The sequence below is a fragment of the Epinephelus fuscoguttatus genome, linkage group LG15 (genome assembly GCF_011397635.1).
Source record: "Epinephelus fuscoguttatus linkage group LG15, E.fuscoguttatus.final_Chr_v1".
NCBI classification, from domain to species: domain Eukaryota; kingdom Metazoa; phylum Chordata; class Actinopteri; order Perciformes; family Serranidae; genus Epinephelus; species Epinephelus fuscoguttatus.
In genome coordinates, this window is record NC_064766.1 from 1,505,195 (window position 1) to 1,525,165 (window position 19,971).

Sequence of the window (19,971 nt, forward strand, 5' to 3'; positions counted from 1 at the left end):
AAGATCAGGGAGGCTAAGGAGAGGTACAGGAGGAAGCTAGAGTGGAAACTCCAGCAGAACAATATGAGAGCGGTCTGGAGTGGAATGAGGACCATCACTGCTGACACTGCTGGCCCTGCAGTGCAGACTGCTGTCTGTCTTGGACAACCATCACCCACTCCACCCTCCTCCCCCACTCCTCCCTCTCACACCCCAGCAGCCTGCTGCGTGAGCCCTCCTCACACCTCCTCACCCGTGGCCAGACTGACTGCACTCTCCATCATGAGGACTACACCCCTCCCCCACGTGCCGTCACCTCCACAGTGTGCTTCACTGCTGACCATGTGAGAAGACAGCTGATGAGCCTGTGCCCCCCAGCTATGTGGAGTACTTCAGCATGTCTTCAACATGAGCCTGAGTCTCCAGAGGGTCCCCATGCTGTGGAAGACATCCTGCCTCGTTCCTGTGCCAAAGACGTCGTGTCCCAGTGGCTCCAAGGACTACAGACCCGTGGCATTGACCTCCCACATCATGACGACCCTGGAGAGACTCGTCTTGGAGCAGCTCCGGCCCATGGTCAAGCCACTTTTGGACCCCCTCCAGTTCGCCTATCAGCCCCGACTTGGAGTTGAGGACGCCATCATCTACCTGCTCAACCGCGTCTACGCCCACCTGGACAAGCCGGTGAGCACTGTGAGGGTCATGTTTTTTGACTTCTCTAGTGTGTTCAACACCATCCGTCCAGCTCTACTGGGTGACAAGCTGACAGTAATGCAAGTGGATGCCCCCCTGGTGTCCTGGATTGTAGATTACTTGACTGGCAGACCACAGTATGTGCGCTTGCAACACTGTGTGTCAGACAGAGTGGTCAGCAATACCTGGGCCCCGCAGGGGACTGTCCTCTCTCCCTTCCTCTTCACCCTCTACACCACGGACTTCAGTTATTGCACTGAGACCTGCCATCTTCAGAAGTTTTCTGATGACTCTGCTATAGTTGGATGTATAACCAAGGGTAATGAGGATGACGATGAGTACAGGGCTGTTTTGGATAACTTTGTCACATGGTGTGAGCAGAACCATCTGCAGCTCAACGTGGCAAAGACAAAGGAACTGGCTGTGGATCTGAGGAGGACCAAGACACCAGTGACCCCTGTTTCCATCCAGGGGGTCAGTGTGGACATTGTGGAGAGCTATAAGTACCTGGGGGTACACATGGACAATAAATTGGACTGGGCTAAGAACACTGCCGCTCTCTACAGGAAGGGCCAGAACTGTCTCTATTTTCTGAGGCGACTGAGGTCCTTCAACATCTGCTGCACTACACTCAGGATTTTCTATGAGTCTGTGGTGGCCAGTGCTATCCTCTATGCTGTTGTGTGCTGGGGCAGCAGGATGAGGGTGGCGGACACTAACAGACTCATCAACCTGATCCGCAAGGCCAGTGACGTCGTGGGAACGGAGTGTGACTCTCTGATGGTAGGTGTCAGAGAGGAGGATGCTGTCTAAGCTACGAACTATCTTGGACAACGTCTCACACCCACTCCACCATATGCTGGTCAGGCACAAGAGCACTTTCCGTGGCACACTCATACCACCTAAATGTACCACTGAGCACCACAGGAAATCATTCCTGCCTGTGGCCATCAAACTGTACAACTCCTCCCTCTGAGTGGCCCTGAGACTATTTCACCCACTGTCAACATGTGCAATAATTTAATCTAACTTGTGCAATAACCCCATTTCACCTTGACTGTATATATTCTGTGTATTATCTATTTAGGTGAGTATATATATTGTGTAAATAATCTTGTTTAGGTTACAAAATATCTCTGTCTCTCTCTCTCTCTCTCCATATATATATATACACATCTTATTTTTTTACTTTATTTTTTGTTAATAATCCTGGTTATTTGAACTATACATCTGTAAATACTCTTGTTAAATTTCTTATATTTTCACTTCTTTCCACTCTTGCAAGGAGCACCTGTAACGCAAATAATTTCTCCTCGGGGATCAATAAAGTATTTCTGATTCTGATTCTGATTCTGATTTTACACAGACAGACAGGCTGCTAAATAAGTGTTGCTTTCACATGCACTGATCACTTTTTGTAAATTTTATGTATGCAATGCACATTTAAGTACAGCAGGTGTATAGTTATGTGGCTTGGTATGGATTGCCTGTATTTATTAATGTACGCAAAGGATGAGCCAGGGCACTACAGCATTTCATGGTACTTGTGACAAGTAACTTGAACTTAAACCCTCAAGGACTGTCTGTTTGATCTTCAATGCTAGACATCAGTCAGTATAGGATTAGTTTCATCTTAGAAGGAGTAGGAGAGCAGGTTGTCCACTAATCGGAAGATCACAGCCAAAATGCTTCCATACCAGGAAGTGCCATTTGCCCTGGTAAATGGACCTGCACTTGTATAGTGCTTTTCTAGTCATCCGACCACTCAAAGCACTGGGTAAAAACTCAGCCATGACTACTCCAAATAGAGTAACTCCTCGCGTTTGTAAGGTCAGTCCAGCGGTAACCTCCTGCAACAACTCAAATCTCACGAGACATGCGATTTCAGAGCTAGACTTTCACTCTCTGAGTGTTTTGACTTGCCACAACAAACATGTCGAACGAATTTTTACCCAAATTTGACCAACTGGATCTGGATGAGCCATCTGAATTTGATGACCACCCATATTTGTTTGAACACAGAGTACACGGACGTACACGGATGCAGAGTTCATTGAAACTGAAGAGCGGACGAGGAGAGAGAGGGAGCAAATTGCAACAGCAGGGCTGTACAGTGCAACATGTATGTCGCACGTGCGATGGAAAAAAATGTTTGTGAGATGAATTTATTTGCCTAGTAGCACATGTGCGACAGACTGCTTGCGAGCCACTTGTGTGTGTGGTCTGTTTTTTTCTCGTTTTTTCACGAGACGACAAGAGCGTTCACTGCCATGCATTGTCTGGCAGCCAGGTGAGTTGGTTCATTAGTGTAATAAACAAAGGGAAAGCTCTTGTCATCGAGTCTCTATATCGAGTCTCTATATCTCTGTGGAGGAGGCAGGGCTATGGGCTACAAACACAGACACAGTGCGATCTTCGTGAGGGGGAGACAAGATGGAGAAATAAACAGAGTTGAGTGTAAGAGAAAGACATGGAACTTGTTCCTAAACCAAATGCCATAGCCCCTATGTGGGAGTATTTTGGATTTAAACCAAATGACAGAGGGGAGCCCAGTAATTTGGACGAGCTGGTATGCCGGGTTTGTTCTAAAACCATCTCAACAAAAAGAGCAAATACGACCAACTTAACTGCACACCTGAGAGTGACAGACTGACAGTCTATTTTTTTGTATTTATAAGGTCTTTATTTATTTATATTGCTATTTTTACATGTTATTTTGGATATTTAAATTTTCTTTTTTATGCATTCGTAAATATTCTTGTTAAATAAATGTTTATTTCTCTTTAAAAGGGTGGTCTTGCGTCATTATGCCTTTATTATCATTATATAAGTTTAAAAAATGGTCTAAAAACAGCAAAATTACAGCAATAATAAAAATGGTCTTAAAAGCACAATATTAAGCAATATTATCACTTATCACAATAATTTCTGAAGTAATTAATTGCCCAGCAAAATTTGTTATCGTGACAGGTGCTACAAACTTTCTGGCCTGTGCTACAAAATTATCACCCTCTGTGGCACCAGTGAAATGGGCTAAAAAAGTAAACGTACAGCCCTGAACAGGCAGAGGAACATGTCCGAATCCAACTAAAGGTAAACACAAACGTTTATTGCTCCTTTCCGTTATGTTGTCAGATAGTTATACTAAAAATCCGAGCCTATCTGTGTGAAAAGCATGCACTTTTAGTGAACGTATTTTGACGTTGTTTGACACTGTCTGAGTGCCCTATTATTTAATATAGTGCGCGCTCACGGTTTAAAGGTCTGCAAAGTTGGGCCCCAAAGTTCTAAAGCCTTTTGAGCCTTTATTAGCCTGAATGTATCCTTAGATTCTCAGAGAACACCTTCATCTCCTGACAGAAGACCAAAGATGCATTAATCTGCTTATGTATATATATATCTATCTCTCTCTATATATATATACATATATATATACAGTACAGGCCAAAAGTTTGGACACACCTTCTCATTCAATGCGTTTTCTTTATTTTCATGACTATTTACATTGTAGATTCTCACTGAAGGCATCAAAACTATGAATGAACACATGTGGAGTTATGTACTTAACAAAAAAAGGTGAAATAACTGAAAACATGTTTTATATTCTAGTTTCTTCAAAATAGCCACCCTTTGCTCTGATTACTGCTTTGCACACTCTTGGCATTCTCTCGATGAGCTTCAAGAGGTAGTCACCTGAAATGGTTTCCACTTCACAGGTGTGCCTTATCAGGGTTAATTAGTGGAATTTCTTGCTTTATCAATGGGGTTGGGACCATCAGTTGTGTTGTGCAGAAGTCAGGTTAATACACAGCCGACAGCCCTATTGAACAACTGTTAAAATTCATATTATGGCAAGAACCAATCAGCTAACTAAAGAAAAACGAGTGGCCACCATTACTTTAAGAAATGAAGGTCAGTCAGTCCAGAAAATTGCAAAAAACTTTAAATGTGTCCCCAAGTGGAGTCGCAAAAACCATCAAGCGCTACAACGAAACTGGCACACATGAGGACCGACCCAGGAAAGGAAGACCAAGAGTCACCTCTGCTTCTGAGGATAAGTTCATCCGAGTCACCAGCCTCAGAAATGGCAAGTTAACAGCAGCTCAGATCAGAGACCAGATGAATGCCACACAGAGTTCTAGCAGCAGACCCATCTCTAGAACAACTGTTAAGAGGAGACTGCGCGAATCAGGCCTTCATGGTCAAATAGCTGCTAGGAAACCACTGCTAAGGAGAGGCAACTAGCAGAAGAGATTTGTTTGGGCCAAGAAACACAAGGAATGGACGTTAGACCAGTGGAAATCTGTGCTTTGGTCTGATGAGTCCAAATTTGAGATCTTTGGTTCTAACCGCCGTGTCTTTGTGAGACGCAGAAAAGGTGAACGGATGGATTCCACATGCCTGGTTTCCACTGTGAAGCATGGAGGAGGAGGTGTGATGGTGTGGGGGTGTTTTGCTGGTGACACTGTTGGGGATTTATTCAAAATTGAAGGCACACTGAACCAGCATGGCTACCACAGCATCCTGCAGCGACATGCCATCCCATCCGGTTTGCGTTTAGTTGGACGATCATTTATTTTCAACAGGACAATGACCCCAAACACACCTCCAGGCTGTGTAAGGGCTATTTGACCAAGAAGGAGAGTGATGGAGTGCTGCGGCAGATGACCTGGCCTCCACAGTCACCGGACCTGAACCCAATCGAGATGGTTTGGGGTGAGCTGGACCGCAGAGTGAAGGCAAAGGGGCCAACAAGTGCTAAACACCTCTGGGAACTCCTTCAAGACTGTTGGAAAACCATTTCAGGTGACTACCTCTTGAAGCTCATGGAGAGAATGCCAAGAGTGTGCAAAGCAGTAATCAGAGCAAAGGGTGGCTATTTTGAAGAAACTAGAATATAAAACATGTTTTCAGTTATTTCACCTTTTTTTGTTAAGTACATAACTCCACGTGTTCATTCATAGTTTTGATGCCTTCAGTGAGAATCTACAATGTAAATAGTCATGAAAATAAAGAAAACGCATTGAATGAGGAGGTGTGTCCAAACTTTTGGCCTGTACTGTATATATATATATATATACATACACACACAGTGGTGGAAAAAAGTTTTCGGACACCCTTAAAATTTTATACAATCTCAAATATTATCATGAAATATTTGTAGAAAAATCTTTTTTGTGTTTCAAAAGGTGTGGCTGCATTAGACAGATACAAACAAATACAAATTATATTTTTTTGTTTATTGTTTACAAGAAAAACTAACAAAACTAAATTCTTGACAGTTTCAATATGTCAGTTCTCAATATTGTTGGTATCAAAGGCAACAAATAACAGAGAATGTGTTCAAAACTGAACAAAAAATAAATAAACCATCACATCATCAAATTAATATTTAGTAGTCCTGCCATTGGCACGTAGTAGGGCTCTAATCCGGGCTGGCATGTTCCCCACGAGCCTTTCACACTGCTGAGGGGTAATCTTGTCCCGTTCTTCTTGAATTACTGCTTTTAATTCTTCTAAATTCTTTGGTTTATGCTTTGAAACAGACCTTTTGATAATCCACCACAGATTTTCAATGGGGCTCATGTCCGGGGATTGAGCTGGCCACTCTAAGACCTGGACACTGTGCTCCTGCAGCCAAGTTCTACTGGCCTTGGATGTGTGGCAAGGGGCATTATCTTGTTGAAACATCCAGTTTTTACCTCGACGGAACAGTGCACGCAGAAGGGAGCATGTGGCTTTCGAGAATGGTACAATACTTGGTAGAGTTCAATGTGCCATCACAGACAGTGAGATGACCAACACCAGCAGCACTCATGCATCCCCAAACCATGATACTGCCTCCACCATGCTTGACAGTAGGTACTGTACATGCTGGAGATAATGCTTCGCCTGGCCTTCTGCGACTCACATTAGTAGGAGGAAGATAAAGCTGGAAACTGGACTCATCTGACCACAAAATCTTCTTCCAGTTCCTGGCTGTCCAGTTCTTGTGTGCCTGGGCCCAACGACGCCGGGCTAACCGCTGTCTCTCATTGATCAGGGGCTTCTTGATAGCCTTGTAGGACCTTAAGCCATGATCTAAAAGTCGGCCACATACAGTGCGGGTGGAACACTGGACACCAGTTTGGTTTGACCACTGCTGCTGAAGCTGTTGTGATGTCATTCGGCGGTTTTGCCTGCACATGCGGATCAGGATGCGGTCATTTCTTGCTGAAGAAACCCTTGGACGCCCAGATCTTGGTTTGTCTTCCAAGCTGTTGGTTCGTCTGTATTTCTGCAGAGTGTATCCAACTGCTGAAGGACTGCATCTGCACTTCCTGGCTATCTGGCGGCAGCTGTACCCTTCCTGGCTGAGAATCTTTATCTTCAGGTGTGTTTCCTGCGTTAGGTTCCTTGTTTTAGCCATTTTTGTGTCTGAAGAACTTTCAAATGTGCTGGCTTTATGTAGACACGAAGCTTGGCAACAAAAATTGTGTCTTTTAATAAAAATAACGAACTTCATCACTGGTACCAAAATGACCCAGTACTCAAAATTTCTTATGTATTTTTATGGAACCAATCAATTTTAAGTTTTTAATGGCTTTTTTAGGATTTATTTAGTATTTTGGCTGTGACTGTACTAAAAGAAATTGCACTTGAAGACCTAAGAGTGATTCTTAATGCAATATTTCACAAATGCATGGGGTGTCCAAAAACTTTTTTCCACCACTGTATATATACAGTACAGGCCAAAAGTTTGGACACACCTTCTCATTCAATGCGTTTTCTTTATTTTCATGACTATTTACATTGTAGATTCTCACTGAAGGCATCAAAACTATGAATGAACACATGTGGAGTTATGTACTTAACAAAAAAGGTGAAATAACTGAAAACATGTTTTATATTCTAGTTTCTTCAAAATAGCCACCCTTTGCTCTGATTACTGCTTTGCACACTCTTGGCATTCTCTCCATGAGCTTCAAGAGGTAGTCACCTGAAATGGTTTCCACTTCACAGGTGTGCCTTATCAGGGTTAATTAGTGGAATTTCTTGCTTTATCAGTGGGGTTGGGACCATCAGTTGTGTTGTGCAGAAGTCAGGTTAATACACAGCCGACAGCCCTATTGGACAACTGTTAAAATTCATATTATGGCAAGAACCAACCAGCTAACTAAAGAAAAACGAGTGGCCATCATTACTTTAAGAAATGAAGGTCAGTCAGTCCGGAAAATTGCAAAAACTTTAAATGTGTCCCCAAGTGGAGTCGCAAAAACCATCAAGCGCTACAACGAAACTGGCACACATGAGGACCGACCCAGGAAAGGAAGACCAAGAGTCACCTCTGCTTCTGAGGATAAGTTCATCCGAGTCACCAGCCTCAGAAATGGCAAGTTAACAGCAGCTCAGATCAGAGACCAGATGAATGCCACACAGAGTTCTAGCAGCAGACCCATCTCTAGAACAACTGTTAAGAGGAGACTGCGCGAATCAGGCCTTCATGGTCAAATAGCTGCTAGGAAACCACTGCTAAGGAGAGGCAACAAGCAGAAGAGATTTGTTTGGGCCAAGAAACACAAGGAATGGACATTAGACCAGTGGAAATCTGTGCTTTGGTCTGATGAGTCCAAATTTGAGATCTTTGGTTCCAACCGCCGTGTCTTTGTGAGACACAGAAAAGGTGAACGGATGGATTCCACATGCCTGGTTCCCTGGTGGGGGTGTTTTGCTGGTGACACTGTTGGGGATTTATTGAAAATTGAAGGCACACTGAACCAGCATGGCTACCACAGCATCCTGCAGCGACATGCCATCCCATCTGGTTTGTGTTTAGTTGGACTGTACTGTATGTATATATATATATGTATATATATATGTACAGTACAGGCCTGTACTGTATGTATTTATATATATGTATATATATATGTACAGTACAGGCCTGTACTGTATGTATATATATATATGTATATATATATGTACAGTACAGGCCAAAAGTTTGGACACACCTTCTCATTCAATGCGTTTTCTTTATTTTCATGACTATTTACATTGTAGATTCTCACTGAAGGCATCAAAACTATGAATGAACACATGTGGAGTTATGTACTTAACAAAAAAGGTGAAATAACTGAAAACATGTTTTATATTCTAGTTTCTTCAAAATAGCCACCCTTTGCTCTGATTACTGCTTTGCACACTCTTGGCATTCTCTCCATGAGCTTCAAGAGGTAGTCACCTGAAATGGTTTTCCAACAGTCTTGAAGGAGTTCCCAGAGGTGTTTAGCACTTGTTGGCCCCTTTGCCTTCACTCTGCGGTCCAGCTCACCCCAAACCATCTTGATTGGGTTCAGGTCCAGTGACTGTGGAGGCCAGGTCATCTGCCGCAGCACTCCATCACTCTCCTTCTTGGTCAAATAGCCCTTACACAGCCTGGAGGTGTGTTTGGGGTCATTGTCCTGTTGAAAAATAAATGATCGTCCAACTAAACGCAAACCGGATGGGATGGCATGTCGCTGCAGGATGCTGTGGTAGCCATGCTGGTTCAGTGTGCCTTCAATTTTGAATAAATCCCCAACAGTGTCAGCAGCAAAACACCCCCACACCATCACACCTCCTCCTCCATGCTTCACGGTGAGAACCAGGCATGTGGAATCCATCCGTTCACCTTTTCTGCGTCTCACAAAGACACGGCGGTTGGAACCAAAGATCTCAAATTTGGACTCATCAGACCAAAGCACAGATTTCCACTGGTCTAATGTCCATTCCTTGTGTTTCTTGGCCCAAACAAATCTCTTCTGCTTGTTGCCTCTCCTTAGCAGTGGTTTCCTAGCAGCTATTTGACCATGAAGGCCTGATTCGCGCAGTCTCCTCTTAACAGTTGTTCTAGAGATGGGTCTGCTGCTAGAACTCTGTGTGGCATTCATCTGGTCTCTGATCTGAGCTGCTGTTAACTTGCCATTTCTGAGGCTGGTGACTCGGATGAACTTATCCTCAGAAGCAGAGGTGACTCTTGGTCTTCCTTTCCTGGGTCGGTCCTCATGTGTGCCAGTTTCGTTGTAGCGCTTGATGGTTTTTGCGACTCCACTTGGGGACACATTTAAAGGTTTTGCAATTTTCCGGACTGACTGACCTTCATTTCTTAAAGTAATGATGGCCACTCGTTTTTCTTTAGTTAGCTGATTGGTTCTTGCCATAATATGAATTTTAACAGTTGTCCAATAGGGCTGTCGGCTGTGTATTAACCTGACTTCTGCACAACACAACTGATGGTCCCAACCCCATTGATAAAGCAAGAAATTCCACTAATTAACCCTGATAAGGCACACCTGTGAAGTGGAAACCATTTCAGGTGACTACCTCTTGAAGCTCATGGAGAGAATGCCAAGAGTGTGCAAAGCAGTAATCAGAGCAAAGGGTGGCTATTTTGAAGAAACTAGAATATAAAACATGTTTTCAGTTATTTCACCTTTTTTTGTTAAGTACATAACTCCACATGTGTTCATTCATAGTTTTGATGCCTTCAGTGAGAATCTACAATGTAAATAGTCATGAAAATAAAGAAAATGCATTGAATGAGAAGGCGTGTCCAAACTTTTGGCCTGTACTGTATATATATATATATATATATAACAAAGGCACAATGTCCTCGGGAGGCTGCAGTTCTTCTCTGACATGCCATCAGTCAGTCCACACACACACACACACACACACACACACACACACACACACACTTCTTATGACTGGGGTGAATCAGTTGGATAAAAAAAAAAACTCCTTCCATGCTGCTTTCATATCATTTCACACATTCAGACAAACAATGAGAGCAGTGTGCATGTGGCCCTACATGCTTTCACATGCTTTGGCTGTACATGTGGTTATGAAACTACAATTCTCTGTAACAGAGGCAGAAATGAAATGAGATTATAGGAGGTAAGAAGTAAATGAAGAATCAGCCTCTCTAAGTTGATGTCACCAAAGGGCAGCCCCCTCACTCTGCCATCTCTCCACTTTGTGCATGTATAGGTCCTGTTTGTGCATGTGTGTGTCTTTCAGACCTGTGTGTAATTGACAAGCAAGAGTGAAAACATTGAATTTCCCTCAGGGGATTGATAAAGTAAATAAACTTAAACTTAAACACCTTCCTGTGTTAATTAGATGCTTGCCATTGGTTTTTGGCGCCCTCTAGTGTAAGATTACATGCATTACTTCAAAGGTACAATGCCTCTCTTCATCATCATCAGCTGTATTCCAGAAACCTTTAAAATAAAAGCATCAGTTTATAAAGAATGTGAATTTTATCTCACAAATATAATCTGGATAACATTATTCAGATGCCTATTTTACCCAGATTTCTTTATTTATTCCAAACCATATTCCCTTGTAGCACTTTTTTTTTGAGAAAATGTAAAACACCTCTTCTTCTTTAATTTGGGAGAATAAGTCCCCAAGGATGAGCTTGCAGCTTTTACAACTCCCAAATAATGTCTGTGTTTTAAACTTACCCAGCCTTCAACTGTATCTTTTATTTCAGCTCAACTTACCCAGATCATACTAAATTTATATGTTTAGATATGCATGTCACAAAATCACCTCACTTGTGTCCACTTGGCACAAGCAAAATGGACCCTTGGAATGAACATCATTAAATATCATCACGTCCCAGTCTTATCAGGTTTACAAAAACTGCCCAACGTTAACAACAACACTCGGGAAGCTTCTGAAGATTGTGTGGACAAAGGAAACAATGCCAGAGAGATAGATGACAGCAGAGGGGTGCTTTATTCCAAAAGAGAAGTCCATGCAGCTTTCACAGTTCTGGACCATCTCTCTCTTTATAATGTGAAAAGCAAGATTTTCTTGCCCATCAAAGCACGAAGAATGACCAACTGCATGTTGGAAAACAAGTACCCACATATAGCAGTGAAAATGAGACAAAAGGTGTCTAGCAGTGGCGGCTGCTGGTCTTTCAAACAGTGGAAGCTCACTTTAAAGCAGATGTGTGGAACTTTCCGTTTTCGTTGATTATAGCGCCCCTTTTGGTCGAAGCGGTATGACACCCAGAGCCTGGTGTTGTAAAATTCTGACTGCAGCCTTCGGCTTCATTCGTAAAATCTCGACTGCAACCGGCAATTACCGCATGCATTTGTTTTGGAGAGTCAGAGGAAAATCATAAATGCTCTGGTGTAGCTCTGAATTTCTTATAAACTGAGGACAACTGCCTGCTGTATATTTGTGTTCATGGTCACAGTCGCAGATAATTTTGTGGCGTTTGTTGTAACATTACTAGACAAAAGCGGTCATCATCAGCTAACGTTACATTTAGCTTGCTTATAACTTCCATGTCGTCATATATTGAAGTGAAACAACATCTAACAAGTTGCGGTATATTCTCTAAATAAAAACAAAAATTACATACCTGTCGATTAGGAAAAGGGCCAACTTGGGATCAGTTTTAAAACCTTTCAAATCTCTCAACTCTCTCCACTTGGTGAATGCCCAACCAAGGTTTACATGCGTTTGGGCTTGAGCCCTATCACTGTCCCGTTTAGGCTTCTTCCATTCTTTTTCTTTTAGATGGTGCTCCTTTATCCGCCGTAAAATAAGATACACCTTTAATGATCCCACAATTGAGAACTTCCAGTGTTACAGCAGTCAAGGGTAAAGAGTCAAATTAAAGATTTCAATATTTAAAAAACTTTAAAAAAAACTGGGCATGCAGAAAAAAAGTACAAAAAATACAAGAAACAGCAATAAATAATAATAATAATAATAATAATAATAATAATAATAATAATAATGAGCAGTGGATAAAAGTGAGCAATGGATTAAAGTGCAAGTGAATATTGAATGTGCAAATAAACAACAACAACATGGGGGACAGCAAAAGTGTCCATAGTGTCCCTAAAGTGTCCATGGTGCAGTTTACTGTGAGCAGTGCTGGTTATGTAGGCTGACAGCAGCAGGCAGGAAGGACCTGCGATAGCGTTCCTTCACACACATTGGGTGAATCAGTCTATCGCTGAAGGAGCTCTCCAGAGCTTTTACCTCCTCCTGCAGAGGATGGGAGTCATTAGTCCTCAGAGATGACAGCTTGGCTGTCATCCTCCTTTCTCCCACCACCTGCACAGAGTCCAGAGAGCATCCCATGATAGAGTTGGCCTTCTTGATCAGCTTGTCCAGTCTCTTCTTATCTGCAGCCGAGACGCTGCTGCCCCAGCAGACCACTCCGTAAAAGATGGCTGATGCCACCACAGTGTCAAAGAAGGTCTTCAGGAGTGCCCCCTGAGCCACCTCAGCAGGTAGAGTCTGCTTTGGCCTTTCTTGTATAGTGCTGTTATGTGATTAGTCCAGTCCAGTTTATTGTTAAGATGAACACGACTTGAACAACATGACATCGAAAGTACAGCCAAGTCCTTATAGATACATACGAACTAGGGACAGCTTTATAAATGGTAAAAAGTTCCGCACAGCTGCTTTAAGTTTACATCATAAAATTAGTCATATTGTAGCGAGGCAGTAACTTATAAAAGGAACATTTAATTGAAGCTGTTTTCCAACCACACTCATGCCATAGAACCACAGCAAAACACACCTCAAAGACTTTCAGATGGGTTTAAACACCTGAACTGTACTGTACAAATGGTGAAAATGAGCTATATGGCTTATGGAAATAAGGGACTCCGGACAGTACTCTGTCAGAAGACTCCACTCATAAATAACTGCATGGGACTGAGCTCAAAATGTGACGATTCCAGTGTGTATTTCCAAAGCACTGTCAATCACAAAGGGGTTCAGCCTTTTAAACAATTCCTCCAATCATCATGCGTACACCAAGCGTCCTCTCTCACCTACCACTCCATTAGGTCCCAGGGAAGCTGAGCCTCCCTGGAAGTGACGATTCTGTCACATTTATCCAATGACCGCCTCGCTTTACTGCATGAAAAAAAACATGCTTAACGCTGTCTCATGGGAATGCTTGGAGGCTCCGTGCCCACCTTGCTGACACAAGAATGAAAACTGGTGATAAACAGCTGACGTTTGATCATAGTCATAGTTTAATGCAATGTAAATTCTTATTTAAATGTAAATTCAATAGTGCATATTTGACCATTTCTTCTATGAAATTTTAGGGGAAGTTCAGCCTCCCTTGTTGTCTCAGAACAATCGCCCCTGGTATCTAGAGCATACTGTCATACTGTAGGATCAACAAAGATCATCGAGGCCCAGTTGTTCAGAAGCTCAACAAACCTCCTCCAGTGGAGACCAAAGTAAGATCCAAGCTGCACACCATGTGGACAACTGGCCACCCTGGAGCACATCTTATCCTCACGTAAAAAAAAAGCACAGATGGATGATATAGATAGAGGCAGCTCCACTCCTGACAGCAATAACAGCAAAGCTGGAGGAGGAAGCCAAGAAGATCAGACCAAAACAAAAAGGACCAACATTCATCCACTTTGTCAGATGCGAGAGTGTGGCTGGTATCCATGACAGCAGCTTGCAGGAAGTAGCAACAGACTGGGGGCTGAGTGCTGACCTCAGAAGCCACCTCATCTCCCCCCCAGGAGATTACCATTACATCTCTCAGACCAGATTTATTAATCTTGTCTAAAAGCACAAGGAATGACATGCTGGAACTAATGACCTGTGAGAGAGAGGACAAAGGAAGCTTTTGAGCAAACAATCTCAAAATACCAGGCACTGATAAAGGCATCAACTGACAACAGATGGAAAGTGAAGTGTCTACTGGTGGAAGCTGGGGCAAAATGGACAAGTTATCCCAAAACAAGATGAGCTGGTAGCAGCATAACCAATTTATACAGATTAAGTCATAATATTTAAAGCTTCTTTTTTTGAAGAAAACCTCCATCACAAGCTAACATCCTAAAGTCTAACATATTGCCTTTGACCTTATTTTGGCTAAACTGTCAGCAACAAATTACCTATTTACACAACCAGCAGACACAGCAGAGTTTTATTTTTGGTTACAACTGACATTCACGTACGTTTTAGCTCTGTTTTGGTCTCTGCCAACCCCTGAGAAAAATGTTTGTCTCTTTAGCTGCAAAACATTCCACAATGTTACCAGCTACTTGCTAAATGCTGTTTGGTACTGGGCAGATAATGTAGAGTTCACATCTCTGTAGTAGAGGAGATTGTAGCAAGATTTTGTATTGTGTTGTTTTCAAATGAGAAAAACTGGTGAGTGCACTTTTCCTACAATCTGTATTTGATTTCCTGAATCTAGGTAAATACAGATTGCTTTTTATCCTGACACTATTTATGTCACATTGGCAAACTCACTGCCTCTCCTCACTTACACAAGGGTATTTAAAAGCACACTTTAGCAACCTCTGTCTCAAAGAGAAGTGCTCTGGGTAGACTTACATGGAGACTTTACATGGAGCCATGTATTCCTTTTGCATTCGGGTTGGAATCCCTACCTGAATAGAAATGCTCCTTGTAAACACCTCAACCCGAATGAAAACAGACAACCCGAAAGAAAATCTAATCGGGTGCGCAGGGGTGGAATATTCCTTTTCAGAACCCGAATGGAAGAATTTTTCTGTCTTGTATACACCTCCTAACCGATTCCAGCCATTCCGTTCTTTCTGCTCATGCTCGTTTCCTTGCCCTTCTGGCGCGATGACATAGCGCGCATAGCAACGGGCTGAGATAGAGGAGTCAGACTTGTTGTACTCACTGGTTTCCATACGCCAAAGCACGGTCTTCTAGTTCCCTTCTTCGACCTTCTACCTCCCTTCTCCTCCTCAACAGACGAAGCATTAGCAGAACAAGGTTGTTGTCATACTGCTGCTTCAAGAATATAAGCAAAACAAGCCTGAAAAAGGCACTAAGAATGGTGTCGTCAAGCATCTTGTTATCCGGAGGGAGGACTACAGTGTTTTCTTCCGGTAAACGTAAACACGTAACATCCGCCAAACCATGTGCAGGCCCAAATAAAGGCGATTAAACTGATCTCCCATGTAAACCCTCATTTGGAATGAATATTTCCCATGTAAACTACCTGGAAAAACTTTAATTCCAAATGATTTCATTCAGATTTATTTCATTCTGAATGAGAAGCCATCATGTAACCGTAACCATTGTAGAATCTGTTTTTTATTTTTATTTTATTTATTACCTTGTTTTGTTTTGTGGGATTGCAGAGAAAATCTTCTTTGTAGGTGTGCAAGTGTCACTGTTTTCTTTTGGTTGGTGATCACATTATGTGTCCTTAAAAAAGATAAATTACTTCTGTCATGTGCACTCTGAGGAAGGCTTTATGTCAAAATGCATTGGCACGTTTCTGTAACATTCTGATAAGTAACTATGATAGTAAATTCTAATGATAAGGTTGGACACTTATATACTTGGGTAAACTTAGGTCTGTGAGTACACGTTAGATGTTGGTGTGTTAGTGAAAGATGCATGGCAGCCAGCAAGCAGAACCAAAATATATAATCTAAGACTGACCTGGGCAGGCCAAAATAAGTCAAATGTATGAAAATTAGCTTATTTTAGTCCTTTGAACAGTGTTTAGATATTTCATCAGATTATGCTGGAGTTATGTAAAAGGGGAAAGCTCAGCTTACCAGTCAGTAGAGCTACACATAACAGAATAGCCATCAGAGCTCCAGTCCTGAGGCCCACGGGCAGGAAGATAGCCTCAGCTGAGCAGGTCAGCAGTGAGCCTCTGGCCTCGCAGGAACACACTCGGATGGTGAGGGTGGCTGTGCTGCTCTGGGCAGGGTAACCACTGTCTTCAACCACAACAGGAAGAACATAGACATCCTGCAGGTGCCGCTGGAAGCCCGAGCGTCGAGTCACAATGCCAGCAGTGTTGTCTAAAAACCAACAGAGGGTATTGTTAACCTAACGACAATGTCCCAGGTAGTAATTATTTTCACTGACTCACTGCTGTCACAGCAACCTCTGAGAATCAACTCCTGAAGAGTATACCAAAAATTCACATGCAGGTGAAAGCATTGTTTATACGTGAGAACGGCTGATCGCGCTGTGTAAACCTGTGCTGCTCCCAGGAGCGAGGCCTGAAATCCCGGGGGAGCTGCAGAGGAGACACCGGGTTGCAGAGCTGGAGCCAAACAGAGAGAGAAATGGAAGAAATACAGACCTGCCATCCCAGCGATCATCTTGGGGAACGTGAGGTCTTTGGGAAATAAGACGGACAACCTCACCATGCCGATTAAGACCCGGAGGGCATACCGTGAGTGCAGCATCTTTTGTTTTACAGAGACATGGCTGCACTCGCATTTCCCAGACCACAGCGTGGTGGTGCCCGGCTTCAGGACTGTATGGGTGGACAGAGATGGTTCATGGAGCGGTAAGATGAAGTGAGGAGGGATTGTGTGTGTGAGTGAGAGGTGGTGTAATCAACGTGTAAACACGTTCACATGAAAGAACATTTCTGTAGCCTGGATATTGAACTGCTAGCTGTTGGAATGTGTCCGTACTACCTGTCGAGGGAATTCACGTCTGCCATTGTTACCACTGTTTACATTCCTCCATCAGCTCATGCAGTAGTAGCAAGTGACGTCATTCACTCAACAGACGCAAAGGCTTCAAACTCAGCACCCAAATGCTTTTGTGGTTATTACTGGGGATTTCAATCATGCCACACTGGACAAAACACTTCCAACATTTTATCAGTATGTTGACTGTCCCACTAGAGACAATAGCACACTGGATCTCCTGTATGCAAATGCTTAGGACGCGTACAGTGCCACAAAGTATGTCCTCCTTGTCCAGTAGAAGACTGCATCCACAAGGACAGTGAAAAGATGGACTGAGGAGGCTAATGCGACGCTGCAGGACTGCTTTGAGTCCACAGACTGGGACGTGCTCTGTGAGCCACATGGGGAGGACATCAACAGCATGCGTGACTGCATCACAGAGTACATCAAATTCTGTGAAATCACAACCCTGCCAACCCAAACTGTAAGCTGCTTTCCTAACAACAAGCTATGGATCACCAGCGGCCTGAAAGTACTTCCTAATAATAATAAGAAAGCCTTCAGGTCTTGGGACAGGGAAGAACTGAGGAGGGTGCAGCATGATCTGAGGGGGAAGCTGAGGGAGAGCAAGGACTCCTACAGGAGGAAGCTGGAGGCCAAGCTCTTGACAGACAGCAGAGCTCTTTCTCCAACAGACTGATACAACTTCACTGTCACAAGGACCGATACAGGAAATCATTCCTCCCCCAAGCCATAGCGCTATATAACACCTCACCTCTGTCTAACAGAGAGCACTCAGAGCTCTCTACAGTCGTTCCTCTGTGGCTAAGTAGTTACATGCTAACCATTTGTTTGCACTGCTGGTAATAACCAATTGCACACAACCTCTACCTCACTTCTCACTGTGTTGTGTATATAATTTAATGTATTTTTTACTTCCTCAATTGGATGAACTTGCATTTGGCACCTAGCAGGTGTTCATTTTGAGCCCTGGCTATAGGGATTGTAAGAAACTGGGTTTGCACCATCTAGGGTCATGACTCAGTCGATGCATAAAATTTGGTAATATTGCTTAAAAAGGACATTGCTTACAAAGTAGATCAAAATTTTAAGACATTTCACATTTCAAACTTCAAAAAATCATAATAAATAGTAACAATAATAATAATAATAATAATAATAATAGTATGTCCTACAGAGCTGATTTTTTTTCAGCACATCCACTGAATTGTGACAAAGGTTGACCTCACTGCAACCACTGGTCAATTCATAAGTCCATCACTTTATAATTTTCAGAATATGCAAAATCAATTAGATTAATATCTCCACAAGTCTTCTTCAAATGCTACCAAAATCAGCACAGACATTCTTTGGATACTAGATATCACATGTTTAAAATGGTGTTCACATCAGTTTAATGCTAAGCCCGCAGCAATATTTAATATATAATATATAATATTTAATATAATTTGTACTGTATGTGCAATTGATCTATTTCATTTAATTTTAAACCAAATATCACCAAAATATCTGACAATACACCAGAAACCAGCAGAGTGATGTGAGATTTTCTCACCAATGCACTGACTGTTGTAAGTGCTGTAATCCTAAAAAGACAAAAACTTCCCCAGTTTATGCACATGTAGTAGTATCGGCTCAAGTTGTAAGAAGGTGTGTGTGAGGCCATAGGCCTGTTTCCACTGAAGAAGTTCCTGGTACTACTTGGGGGGCAGGATCTACTACAGGAACGTCCTCTTGCTCGGCCCTCTCAACCGCCGTGTCTCCACTGAGAGAGCGGAGTATGACAAAGGTTCCTGTAAAGTTACGGGCTCTGGATGTGACGAAATCGTTGCGCGACCATTTTGACCGGGGCGACGTTGGGACGCTGTTAGCCGATAAGTAATTAGTAATAACTTACTAAATGGCCCATGAAAAAAATATTTTTTCCAGCGGATGTCTAAGTTACAACATAATTGAGCTAACTGGAGTAGTTTCATGTCGTATTCGACAATGGGAGGTTTTTAACAGATGACGTCCTGATGTTAGCTTTGCTGCTGCTTTTAGCTATCCCTGTCAGCTGATGCTTTCTAGACATCATGATTTCCCAAAACTGAATAAATACCACACATATCAACACAAAACTACTTTGCTAGCTCAATCATGTTGTAACTAAGATATCTGCTGGAAAAAATATTTTTTTCACGGGCCATTTAGAGAGTTTTTTTTTACATGGTGGCGGAAGCTATATGAACGAGCTAACCCTTGTCTGCTGAGTTTTAAAAATGCCGGCTATTTCATTGCTTTCTGTTGTCGTCACATCCCTCCTTGAGTATATCCAATCAGCACCAAGTAAACCCCAAGCCCCAGCCAGGAGTCTTTCGGGGCAGTTCTGAGTACCTACTCCGAGGCAGGGACTTGTTTAGCCCCTGTAAAGTTCCAGAAAATTACTTCTTAGTTCCTGCGGTGGAAATGGGCCTCATGTCTTTCTGGTGGCACAGTGGATATGTCACCTGCTCTGGGGATACAGAGATTCAAGGTTTGAATCCCTAAGTTGGCAAGTGCTACACTTTTTTTTTTCTTTTTACAGAAATTTCATTAAAGTCCCTGACAATACACCATTTTTTCCCCTTTTGCTTCAGGAGGCAGTTTCCTTCATAACCCCTCTATCCATCTTATTCCTAGCCCTCATGATACCTTGCGTGAAATATGTGTGACTTCCGGCGTTGAATCAAGACCGGTGATTTCCAATTGTAATAGTCTGTTTACAGTACTCTATTCTTCTTTCCAACAGCAATTGGGAAATGAAACATGGAACACACTACCTATTACAGCTCAAACAGGA

The 19,971-nt window shown here is 42.7% G+C and overlaps 1 protein-coding gene across 5 annotated transcripts in view; it reads right to left on the minus strand.

Moving 5' to 3' along the window:
• Positions 1-19,971, minus strand: part of LOC125902789 (cadherin-12-like) — a 286,220-nt gene that overhangs the window by 21,995 nt on the left and 244,254 nt on the right. For 4 of the 5 annotated variants that reach the window (XM_049599389.1, XM_049599392.1, XM_049599390.1 and 1 more), the window contains one exon: positions 16,251-16,502. The exons of the other annotated variant lie outside the window; for it this stretch is intronic. In XM_049599389.1, the coding sequence (XP_049455346.1) occupies positions 16,251-16,502 (252 nt within the window). The remainder of the gene's footprint in view (positions 1-16,250; positions 16,503-19,971) is intronic. 5 annotated transcript variants of the gene reach the window in all.